The following is a 12,804-nucleotide window of genomic DNA, read 5'->3' on the forward strand; positions in this document are numbered from 1 at the left end:
TCACCTGCTACGTAGAAAAATGTTTGATGTTCAATTAACGATCGCTGATTGTGCTGCACTATGATTCATTTTACGCGGAAGTTGATTGCACGCCATGGCTATGAAATTACGCAACAAACCACTAGAAGAGCTTGTACTTCAACGATACACCCTTTATTCAGTAGAAGAACGTGGTTCATTTATACGTATCAAATGATCGTTTATTGGATGGGAATTTACGAGCCTCTTGTGGAGCCATGTAAAATGGTAATTGCATTTCTTGCTTAGTTCCTTTTATTTAGATGTTAAAGTTTGATTTGTTGAACCTGACAATGAGTTAAACAGGAATTTTGTTTCGCTATAACTTACACATTACTATTTTGGTATTTCTATTTGTCTGTAGAGATTAGAGATTCAGAGTACCAGTTCCATGGAACTAAAAGTAAAAGATTGGTCTGGTAAGTAATTCCACTGTATACTTCACACTGCTTCACACTGTATACACCAAATAGAAAAATTCATGTTAATGATTGGTAATGCATAGTAAAATTAATACTACATTTTTGAGTAAAAGAAATAAAACTATTACTTTATCCCATTTTATCTTTTTCAATAAAGAAATACAATAAATAGTTATTCCAAATGGATAGTACAAGCCAATACAAATCTATTTCGTTATATAGAAGATTAAAACTTTTGGTTTGATTCTTAAAGGATTCCGATCGATTCAAGATACTAAATACAGTCTCTTTTCGATCATCAGTCATGAAGAAATATAAATAAAATTCAATGATTGGGAAAGAGGATGTGTCTTAAGAGAGCATCGTGCATCGTCAAATTAAGTGTTGCTTCTGTTTGTATCAAATAAATTGATTTATTTTTCTCAGTTTAAGCATTCGTCGAATAAATAGCCCTCCGCTTCTCTAGCTCATTTTCGTGTCTATGTGTTCATTTGAAAAAAAAGAAAGAAAAATCCGATTCAAAAAACGAAGAACCTCTTTCTCACGTGTTTACTTTTCGAGATGTTAACGCGATCTTGTCGCGAGATTTTCGTATCTTTCTTTACTTTTCTTTTTTTTTTTGTTTTATTTTATTTATTTTGCAGATTCGGCCTCCTCGTGCACGGTTTCGCTGCTTTCGGTAGTAGTTTCACTTTTAGATCTGAAAGAAATCACCAGATGAGGGTATTTCGTGGCTGCTGGGAAGACAAGTACGAGAAATAAAGAAAACAAGCACAAGGCAAAACGGATTAGTAATAAATCAGGTCTGTTAGAGACACAAGGATAGACTTAGACCTGTTAGTATATGGGAATTGGTCGACTCGATTTCACTCATACCAATCTTCCCGGGTGGAATTGTTAGGTGAAACATTCTGTTGAGGGAACCGTTCGACAAGTTTCGGTATCAAATACGCTAATAAAATATCTTAATTACAAAGCATATCATTTTTACATACACGAACTTCAATTTAGAAAAGGAAGAAAGAAAAGAAATATACATATACATTGGCTACTAAAAGTATTTGTACATATCCTTATTTTCCAATGGAATGTGTTTTTATCGCGTTCTATACATCTCGTTTTCATAGTATTAAATTTTTGTAATATGAAAATACTGTTAAATTATAATGAAATTTAATATAAGTATAATATAAATAAATGCTATGGCGTGCAAATACTTTTTGTAGCCACTGTATACTGCAAAGAATGTATTCCCATTGTAACATGTAATTTCTATTAGAAATACTATATCTGGACTGCGGATATTTATACATATTTATATTTCCATGAGCATAATTGAAGAAATTAAACCTAAACAGAGACGTTCTTCATTTACTACACATTACAGAGAATATTATATTTGGGATATTTTATATATTATCGTACATTGTATGCATCTTTGCATTTTCACATAAATGTATAAAAATCCACAATCTAGATATATCTAAAAAATACATAGTTTTTATCTTTTCTATCTTACATAATTTTTCATACGAATTTTTCAATATCCAAAACTTGTCGGCCGGTCACGTTAGTCAAAAAGGGGGGTAGTGGAATGAAAAAAAAGTTGGAAAGTACGAAAAAATCCTTTCCTGTATTGATCGATCTAAATATGCAAATCGGGGAACCTCGTCTACGAGTAATTCTTGCTTTGCTTTTTTTTTGTTCGTTCTACATTTGGGAGTAAAAAAACGAATATGCGTCGTGAGGGCATCGATGCTGCCGCGCATATCGCCTTTTTTCTGCTCTCTTTCTCTTTCTTGTCGCATAAATAACATTTTATTGCATGCAAACCATTTCCTCATGCTAGTCACTGTTTTCTTATTGTTTTGTTTTGATCTAATGTTCTCTAGTTGGGACGTGTAAAGAAGCGAAGTGACGTTTCAAATGAATTTTTCCATTAATCTTGTTCTAATATTGTTTCTCTTTTCATATAGCCAATCGGAAATAAATTGCATAAAAATTTGATTTTTCTTTCTTTCCCAATTTTCGCGAATCAGTAACACATTGTCTCATTTCACTTCTTTCGACCCTCTTCCTCTACGATTCAGTCTTCTCTAATTCTACCAAGTGTTACGTTTCCATTTGTCATTCATGTGTATGTATGTGTGTATCTGTTCTCGTATTACATTTAAAATACCATGTCTCGATACAACTTCTACCACGGTGTACATCGTAAATGTAAATATTAACAGTTAACTGCGTAGAAGTAGAGTCGCAAGGATGCAGTTTGACCTCAGGGAGAAGTAACTTCCTACCATTGCCCATGTTCTATTTGTTTCCGGAAGGACAACATTAATATCGTTATCTAAACCCTGATCTTCGTTCTTGCTTTCCTGGTCCTTATATCGTATTTCATTTGTTTGCTTCCCTTTTCACACGCACAACTCCATTCTTAAGTTTTAGACGACCTGACTTGTCAAATTAATTGATCAAACCACGAGAATGTCTTCTCTTTTTTGTCTTGTTGGGAAGAATTTAGTGACAGGTAAAATAAACATCCCTGAAAACATAATCTGTAAATACATTATTTTGTTACTCATTACATTGTGATTTTATGATATTAAAAAGAAATGTATATATATATATATATTACTTGCTATATAGAAGAAAATTAGTTTTGTAATTAGTAACCTTTTCTACTTAGCTTTTGAATTGAATTTTACCAGTACACTAGATATCTTCCATGAAGTATTATTGCATTATCGAGTTCTATGAAGTTTGCATTAAAAAAATGTCTTCTGTTTTCAAATACTAGCCTGTGAAAAAATAATTATAATAAACTGTAAATCTCGTGACTCGATCATTCGACAGTCAGGTAACAATAGATTTACTGGAACGATTATCTATTTCTAAATATATATTATATGTATAAGTATATATTGTCGGATAATAAAGGATTCACTTGCTCGATGATTACGCTCTTCCAAAAAGGCGAGGGGTTGCGTACAGTGTCATAACTCTATTTGAATGCTACTACAGATCGTATTCTCACTATTATGACTCCCTTTTTTTCTCTTCCCTTTTCTTTCATAGGAGTAGGCACTTAGCTATATGTTTCTGCGGTTCCTTGTAGTATCGTAACGAGTTTATGTCTATTGTATACGACGGAGAGATTATTGGATGGAGAAAAACTGAAATTGTATACGAAAGCCTCCCCTCTTCGTCTTTTTTTTTATACTTTTTTTCTTTTAAATCTTCTTCTGAGCTCGATCGTCCGATTTCTATATATATATATAAAACATGTTTCTATCATATAATCGACGAAGTATACTCCTCTAAAACACTCCTTACATGGTGTGACTTTCTTTTTTGTTTCCTGTTCTTATATTATTCTTCTAGAGGCGAAATGTAGGAAAAAATGTTCGTACGAAATCTCACGATCGTCGCTCGTAACATTTCGTCTTTTTCACTCTCATACTTCTTCTGTTCATTCTCGCTCTTTCACGCATGCACGCGCGTCGAAGCGTGTTTCTTAATACTTCCTCTTCTCTTTTTTCCCTTTCTTCCTTCCTTTTATTTTGTCTCTTTTTTTGGAACTTTTTATTAGCACCGTGTCTTTCATGGATTTTAGTTCTCAAGAATACGTATCTTTCTCGTTCCTCATCTCTCACACGCATACATTCTCTCGCGTTCTCTCGCATGCTCTCTGTCAAAATCTTCAAGAAGCTTCCAGCAACGACAACAGGAAAGTCGGACAAATGTTTCGACGTCTAATATTCACCTTATTTTTTCGGTAATTACAGGAACGAGAATGCTCGGTGAACGCGTGATGAACGCCTTCATCACGATTGATCATTAACGACGAAAGACACTAAACTAATCTGAAACGAATTTTAATCTTCGGTTAACTCGTCGATTACAACTGTTATAAATAAACTACGGATGCATATTTCATATTTTTGTAATTAAAGAAATGAAATCTAGATAAAAACTAGTTTTACCTACTATAGATATTATAATCTGTCCTTTGTCTCGGATATTTTATGTATATTTTGCGTATTAAGTGCACTCTATACATTTCTGCACTTCTAAATTTGTTGTGTATATATAAACATCCACAGTCTAATTATAAGTTTCCAGGTGCTAATTCTGGTCTTGTCAAAAATTAAGTAATAATATTGCTGTGTAAGAGTTACTGTGATGTCATTAAGTATTCCTCATATTTATAGAATTTCAATTGTTCAATTACGTTGTAACATAGAAATCAATGTTAACATTTATATTATACATTAATATAATAAAATAAAGTTGTCATTATTATTTCTAGGTCTTTTTGTGGAAGTAATTTCAACATAAAAATTATGTTCCAAAAGTCAGCACCTGGAAACTTCAAACAGTTTCGACCGTTCAAGAACAGAAGCACTCTCGCTATAAACTCGAAGATCACATTCATCGTGTTTCTAAAAAAGAAAATATAAAAAATATCGAATTTGTCGACTCTCTTCTAGGAACGCTCTATCATCTCTTTCGCTCAATGTAATCGCTCTAAATGAAGGCTGACGTATGTGTCGTTCTCCTTGCTCGGAGAAGATTGTTTTTTCACACTGTTCTCGCATGCTATATTAAAGTTATTCGAACATGTTTCAAAAATCATTTTAAAATGAGAAAAAGAAAACATGTTTGGGTCGCATGTTCCTCTAACGACAATATAAACGTACGAATATACTCTAGATGAAAATCAGGTAACAAGATATACAATGGTGCACACACACATAGGTGAACTGTACCGACGACAGAATACTGTATTCAACTTCGAACACGTTTTAACATTGCTTTAAATGGAACACGATGACATCTCTCCTACGATAATTTGCGATTATGCCTCGGTGCATTGTGAACGAACACACCAACACATATACAGTGGTTACAAAAAGTATCTGTATATACCTATATATATCTTTTTAATAAAGCGCTTTTTTTAGCGGGACCTATATTTTTACAGTATCGACTTTTTGTAATCACATAAAAGTACTATTAAATGAGACGAAACGGAGTACGCTTGAATCTAATTAACTAATATATAAATGCTATAATAACTATGTACTAATGCTTTTTATAACCACTGTGCAGTGAATGTAACACGTATCAGAAAAATAATTCTTTGACATGAAAATCGTGTTCCAAGCATCCTATGGATTAACGACGTAATACAAAAGTACACAAAATACATTTGTTCACGCCACGCGTGTTTTCTTCTTGGAAAAAAGTCAAAACGTAAGCAACTAAGCTATACTTTGCTTCCTGTTCTAACTTCTTTCCCTCTTTTGTTTAACGTTGGAACACGATCCAGTAAGCTTACTCCAGGTTAAAGAATGATCGTGACGATTTGTGTAGAAGCTCGGCTTAAGAGTAAAAATCTTTTTTAACCGCGTTACGTATTTGTAATTCTTTTTCGTTTCCATTCGTTTCTTTTTTAAACTTCATGTAGAAGCAATTATAGATGTATTCAGTCTTTCCACGATGCTCAATGTGCTTTAAACGATTTACTATTGAGCAAATCAGTTAGAATTCATGTTTTAAAATAATGTGTTTTTTAACTCCTAATTACTCTTTTTTATGTGGGAACTAAGGTTCTTTATAATTTGTATAAATATTGCAATATCTATCCGAATGCTAGACGGGAGTGAGATTGCTGATGATAGATGATAGAAAAACGCCTTTGATAAGGGGTTAAAAGTGTATAAAATAAAATTTACTAACATAACTATGATATCGTTGATTATTCCAACATGTTCCTCTGACTGAATAAATTTTCGACATCAGCTTTGATATTATACTAATCAGACGCACACAAAGTATCAATTTCTGATCAACAATATCAAGTACATCTTGGTTACACTAGTGGAATCACCTACAGCAACTTTACTTCATCTTCAAGCATGCGAGGAAGTTCCTACGAAACACTAATTTCTCAAATTAGTTGAGTGCTTGATTCAATTCCATGTAATCAGATATTGTTCTAATACTTACACTGAAGTATGCATCAAGACTGATACCGAAAACTGATTCACAAGAATATTAGATATTTCTATATATATTATGCATGACGTACAAAATTCTTGTTGGCTTCTCATTGTTTGGCACCCATTATGTCGACAATTTCATCACATGAAATGAAAAACGCAATGCGCAGGATAACGAGTGATGAACACAGTAGCAAGTTTTGCTCGCTGAGAATATTCTTGCCGCTGATTATTCCAGTATTACGAGAAATTTGATAATTTTTCTGTTAACCAGGTCATGTAATTCTCGCATAAAAAACCCCCTCGGCTACTTCGAGTATAAAATGACTCATATTACAAACGATTACGAGCATTTTAAGAAATTGTATGAATTATTTACGAAGTACACACAACATCGAAGGCACCAGTTGCCATATTAAACGGAATATCTCGATGACGCGTTTCTTCCAGGAAGAGAGAAAGTCAAGATGATTCGTTTCTTTTCTCTTCCCCCTCCCCTTTAACGCATGCCCCAGGAACAAGTTTCGAACGAAATCGATGATTTTAAGTAAACATTCACCTGCCATGTGAGAATGGGCCATGGTACGTCACAGGCATCGCTTATGCTAATTTCTAATGCGACTTCGTTTCGTCATGAACATTTTATAGAAGAATGGATTCTACTTATATGGGCAAGTTATTTATAAAAAGAAACATTTATATAGTGTACTATAACTGTAAAGTTCATTAACATTTCTCTATGACTATCACGAATATATCCATTAAATTCTAGCAAGATGATCGGGGTTACTTATTAAACTCTAAGCGAATGATTTTGGTACCCTGGATGATTGCTAACAGTAGATCAAATTTATTCGAAGAATAACAGTTGAAAAACTGAAGGAAACTCGTCTCTTTCATCCTTCAACTCATTATCAGAATTAAAATATCGGAGATAATGAAATGAATTAAATTAAAGAAATCTAAATTTATTTAAATGTTGTAAGAAATAAAAAATGTGGTAAATTAATACTTTTAATTGCCTCTATATTGATTATTACTTTAAAAGTTAATAATCGATCTTACTTATCGAAACATCGTGCACCCACTTCGTATGTAATGTCTATTATATGTAAGAACCTACCATCATTACAATATGAGAATAAGAGGACACTGTTATTTTACTTATATTAGATTTTTACATGTGCTTTTTCTTGCATCCTACTTCACAGGATATACGTTCAATTGTTAGCATCATCAAACAAATAAAAAAGATAGTCTCTATTTCTAATTGGGTAGAAAAAGATCACAAAGTAAAAATCTAAGTGAATTTACCTCTTATTTCACTATAATTGGAAACGCGAATGCGAAAGGGTCTACTGACTTTGTCAAGTGCAACTTTCATGGAAACCTAACAAGATTTTCAAAAGAATGTATAGCTTCTAGTATGATACATACTCATTAAGTGAATCACAATACAAAAATACAAATCGAGAATCTCCCTTTTTCTCTTTCATTCCTATTTATCATTGACTTCCTGATCTCTTTCTCATTTTTTTTCTCGCTTCTTTATCGTGCAGCAATGTCCTTTACAAAATGCACTTCGTTAGAATAAGTTACTTCTCTTGAACGTTTCTTTGACAACTGACGTGTGTCTCATTTTGCCAACTCAACTGATAGTCTCATTAATATAACGCCTCACGACGACTGCGTGTATTTTTACTTTAAATTACATAACACTAAATGCTTCTCCCTGATTAATTACTCTCTCGAAACGGCAATCAATGGCATGTGCAATGGAGCTGTTAAATATTTCGTAGTGAAAGTAACTATTCTTGAATGTGCGGATCACCTATTATCACTGACAATTCGATGGTCCATGTACATGTGTGACAGGGAAACAATTCGGTCCTAACCACGCATGTACAAATAGCCACAGATTGCTATAATACCCCCACCAACAATTGCAGCGCCTATGCCTATTGTAAGAGGTTTAAATAATGACCTCTTGAGCTTCTGCCATTCTTCAGTCTCTTTTTGACGACGCTTCATCTCCCGTACTTGCGCTGCCAGACGTTCTTTCTTCTCCTTATTACGATGACGTACTTCGTTTTTCCTGTTTACATGGAATAAATAAGAAGAAACGAAGACATTGAAACACGTAAATATGATTTCATTCTTAAAATAACTCACGTATCTGGACTGGACGGAGGACTAATTGTTTTTGAAGAGTTTTCACCGTCACTAGTATTATCATTAGGCACCACAACACCATCGGAATTCTGTTCGTGTAAATTGTTTGTGATCACTGCAGAATTTGGAACAGTTTGTGGACTGGTGGTAGATATTTCTGTGGAAATTGATGGCTCTCTAGGCAATGGTTTGTCAGGTGGTGCACTTAATTCGTCTAATATTAGATAAAAAGAAAATTATATTTTGAAAATGATTAACTTTTACAATTACATGCTTACCATTTCTTGTTATTGGATTTGAAGTTAAATCTGCCATCATGCTACGTGTTAAGGATTCACCTCTTGGAGGTGGTAAAGGAGGTGGTTCATCTTCTTCTTCGTTCGAAGAATTACTGATGTTACTTACCACGTCATAATGATTTGTTACCACTTCATTATTAATGTTCTGTAAAGACCACATAAGTTAGTGAAAATCAAAGACTGTCATGTTCCACAGTAGCACAATGTTATTAGAGTTAATTCACGTTAAGGACAAGACTTTTCACAAAGACAAACATGTATGTACATGAAACAAACGACAAAAACATATATTAAGTTAATTCAGGTTGAAGAAACTAATAATATTGTACCACTGTGAATTGGTATTAGTTACCACGTTGTTGGATGGCAGTTGTTTTGCTCCTTCGATGATGGCAGCATATGAAAATCTTAATTGATCTGGTGTTTGAATTAAACCCATTCTGTGTCTTCTCATTTCTATTAACACTTCTCTAACATTCACAGAATTCAATCCACTTTCTTCAATCTGCAAAAGAATAGAAAGGTAGTTTCCCATTTGTAATTTCTAGATTCTCTTCAGTATGTATAATGCTTACCAAAACAAGACATGTATCAACTAAACAAAATGTTCCTGATCTCCCAATTCCTGCAGAACAATGTACCACAGGAGGACCAACATTTTGATCTAATGCTCCTGATTGCCTGACATCTGTTAAAAAACGTAAAAAAGCTGTTGGACTTTGTGGAACTCCAAAGTCTGGCCAGGTGGTATAATGAAAATGTAATATTTCTCTACTTTCTTTTGTTTCCAAGTCAGTTAACCTACAAAAGACATAAACAATAAATAAAATACCTTCTCAAATTAAGCATGCACTTCTCAAAGAAGTATCTGTAATATAATTCTTTATCTCCATACTTTAATATTCTAGTTGTGTAATCCGATGATTCTGTTTTACTGATATATTTTACTTTTATACCAACATCCGGAAACATCATAGTATTAATCGAATCACCAAGAGGCCAATACTGATAACACTTAACATGATTCTTTTCAATTATCTTATTTAACATTAACACGGCTTTAGAATTTTGCTCCCATACCATTAGCCAAAAGTGGCCAGCAGTATTTTCCAATGGTCCTTGTGTAAGAATGTATTGTCTATGGGCACGATCTACCTATAATAAAAAAGATCTTTTTATCATGTTCTTCTTACTTAGAGTTAAGTATCTGAATATGATATCTACCCGTATAAGATTAGCATTGACATAATCACATGGGCCCCTTTTAAGGACAATCCTACTGTGGTCATATGGCAAAACATCTCTATAACGGTTTAAATTTCTGTTTTGTGGTTTCTTTGATTCATTGCATGTGTATGTAAAATTACTGCATTCATTGCGTATATGCTGTAAAAGTAACATTTTCTTATATGATAGGGAAAAGAGAAGATATAGAAATAATAACAATTTTCATTTGTCTAATGTATCTGTCTTAAGCTATATAACAGCTATTAATCAAAAAATGTCATACAAATATAAGTCATTTAAATACAAAGAAAAGTTTAAAAACATATGAAACATACATGAAACAGTATCAGTTCATTCAGATAAAACAAAATCAATATAAGTTTCATAAGATAATGAATTCAATTTTTTATTGCTATTTATTCTAATTTCATACCAGCAGGAACAATTCAGATTTTGAGATAGAATTGACAATTAATGATGATTATGTTTACTATAAATATGTTTGTCTTATGGCAGTAACTCCAAGTTTGTTATTGTTCCTTCATATTTCCTAGTTTTATTATAATTCTTTAATAAAGTTTTAAATGACCTATGTTTACATAACATAGTCGATTATACTCATAGAACACATCTATGAAGTTTGTTTGTTAGAACCTGTATAAGTTTCATTTAGTATCTGGTAAACAAATCTTACATTTCTACTTATGAATACAAACTGTATTACTAAATATATACCTGGCACGTATATTTAAAACCAAGAAATTCGACCTTGGTAATAAAATCACAATGCAGAGTCTATGCGGTATTTAAAAATTTTCCCGTGAAAACGGCTTTCCAAGAAAGTAAACTGATAGTCCCTGGGTATCGCGAAACAATCCGCGCATTGTAAATATCCGCGGAAAAGCATGCCAGTTACGGGACAAAACAGATAATAGATAAACGCAGTGGAACCTCTGACTCTTCTCTAATATCGTATCGAATCGCATCGTTGTAAGTACGGACAAATCAAATTCATTTGTCGAACATGAATTAATCGAGTGCGTTGGGCCAGATTAGCAAAAATCACGAAGGAAGTCAAATGCGGCCATGCGGCCAAGAACGGGTCGCGTATGATAAATAAACGAAAACTTGATAACAGACGTGTGTGACAATACACACGCTGATGCTGGTATACAGGTTTCCCTGTTCATTCAGCAGCGCTAAAAAAAAATGACGAGCGTATCGTGAGCTACGAGATCTCGCGACAGATGAGAACGTGCTAGCGACCATGGTATTAGCCTCCATTGGCAATCAAATATCGTCGACCGAGATCGAAACGAGATTTTATCATGTTCGCAATTTCAGCGTTTCTGGATCGTACATGTCTTGGATGAAACAGTCGTGTCAGCGGAGAGTCCAGGCGTCTCTTGCACAATAATTTACCAACTAATATCAATAAATTGACAAGTTGCAAATTGTAGGTTATGAACTTCTCTTCAACAATTTTATAACTTTTAATCAAACGTAATAGTCAGACAACTAGAAGTTTGTTTAATACCTTGTAACAAGACTACAGATATTTATACATTTATAGGACATCTGAAAATGCAGAATTGCGCATAATATGAAAAAACAAATATATCAAATATCCAAAATATAGTGCTAATTGCCTATCGAGGTTCTACGTTTTAAATTATATCCTCAGAAATATGAATTTGTATAAAAATCCGCAGTCTACCTATAACCAAACTTACTACCATGTTGCAAGGATATTTTATTGATACTTTTACCTTGTGATTTGGGAGTTGTAAATTCATAAATAATGTTAGTCGAATTGTGCAAGGAGGCCTAGATTACGTTAGGATGTGATGGTAGGAAGACTCTCTGTGCGTGACACATTTGCAGGCAGGAACCGCCGTTTCTCGTTGTAACCGGAAGGAAAGACGCAAAAACGGAAGAAGAAGGAAAGAGATGGAACGGGGGGCGCGATCTTTCTTACCTGATAGAGGATCGGCCAGGCTCCTTTCGAGTTGATCTCGAGATACTCTGTTTCCACGTTACTGATCCCTTGATCGAGCGTCTCCTGGCTGGTCATTCTGTCGGCTCGTTCGCGACTCTGTCTCTCCGGCGCTCGAAAACGACAAAATGAGACGAGGCACGCGAAGAGGCTGGGCCCCGGCCGTGCACGATTCTGCTCTCTCTGTCTCCGAGAAAAAGGCGTCTCAGGCACGAAGCGGTGCCATGCGTGACGCGGATTATTGCGAAGGGTAGCCCCCGCCGCACGGGAGACGAAAACGCGTAAGCACAGCTCACCAGCCAGACGTACTTACACCTTCGCTATCTAACGTACACACTGTACCCACTCTGCAAACTCGGACCACCACCGCTCACCTTCGCCGCCGCTGCTACCACCGCGAAATACAAGATACGAACCAACGTGCTGACATCTGAGGGAAACCGGCCAGTTTCTAGCCCCCTCCGTCTCTTTTTCTATCTTTTTCTTTATTGCTGTCGAATAGGATTCGAGATGGCCGTCGCCATGTTGACAACTATTGCGCATGCGTACTGATACGCGCCAGATAGAATTCGCATTTTCAAATAGCTTTTTGGATAATGTTTAGGAAAGTGCTTAGAATTTTGTTTAAGATTTGTAATAGATCACATTTGGAAATTGTATAGTAT

At 34.4% G+C, this 12,804-nt stretch overlaps 2 protein-coding genes across 10 annotated transcripts; one reads left to right on the forward strand and one right to left on the reverse strand.

Annotated features, from left to right (window-relative positions):
• The first annotated feature begins 60 nt into the window (after positions 1–60).
• Positions 61–5,856, forward strand: LOC122569329. Of its 2 annotated transcripts, none has more exons than XM_043730212.1 (3): positions 61–246; positions 383–437; positions 4,750–5,856. In XM_043730212.1, exons 1-3 carry the CDS (start codon positions 61–63, stop codon positions 4,776–4,778), a joined length of 270 nt encoding a protein of 89 aa, XP_043586147.1. In that variant the 3' UTR covers positions 4,779–5,856. The 2 variants fall into 2 exon arrangements, with proteins under 2 accessions (XP_043586147.1, XP_043586146.1); XM_043730211.1 differs by lacking the exon at positions 4,750–5,856 and adding an exon at positions 694–871.
• Positions 1,051–12,545, reverse strand: LOC122569322 (tyrosine-protein phosphatase non-receptor type 2). 8 transcript variants are annotated; one of them, XR_006317406.1, is made up of 10 exons: positions 12,122–12,544; positions 10,141–10,302; positions 9,812–10,071; positions 9,492–9,717; positions 9,269–9,421; positions 8,896–9,061; positions 8,618–8,831; positions 8,430–8,540; positions 2,738–4,303; positions 1,051–1,140 (listed from the first exon to the last, which is right to left on the reverse strand). XR_006317406.1 is itself a non-coding variant. In XM_043730194.1 (9 exons), exons 1-9 carry the CDS (start codon positions 12,215–12,217, stop codon positions 1,074–1,076), a joined length of 1,455 nt encoding a protein of 484 aa, XP_043586129.1. In that variant the 5' UTR covers positions 12,218–12,544; the 3' UTR covers positions 1,051–1,073. The 8 variants fall into 8 exon arrangements, 6 of the variants coding, with proteins under 6 accessions (XP_043586129.1, XP_043586132.1, XP_043586131.1 ...); XR_006317405.1 differs by lacking the exon at positions 2,738–4,303 and having other exon boundaries at positions 8,277–8,540; XM_043730194.1 differs by lacking the exon at positions 2,738–4,303.
• Positions 12,546–12,804: the final 259 nt, after the last annotated feature.

This window comes from Bombus pyrosoma, linkage group LG7, assembly GCF_014825855.1.
Source record: "Bombus pyrosoma isolate SC7728 linkage group LG7, ASM1482585v1, whole genome shotgun sequence".
NCBI classification, from domain to species: Eukaryota; Metazoa; Arthropoda; class Insecta; order Hymenoptera; family Apidae; genus Bombus; species Bombus pyrosoma.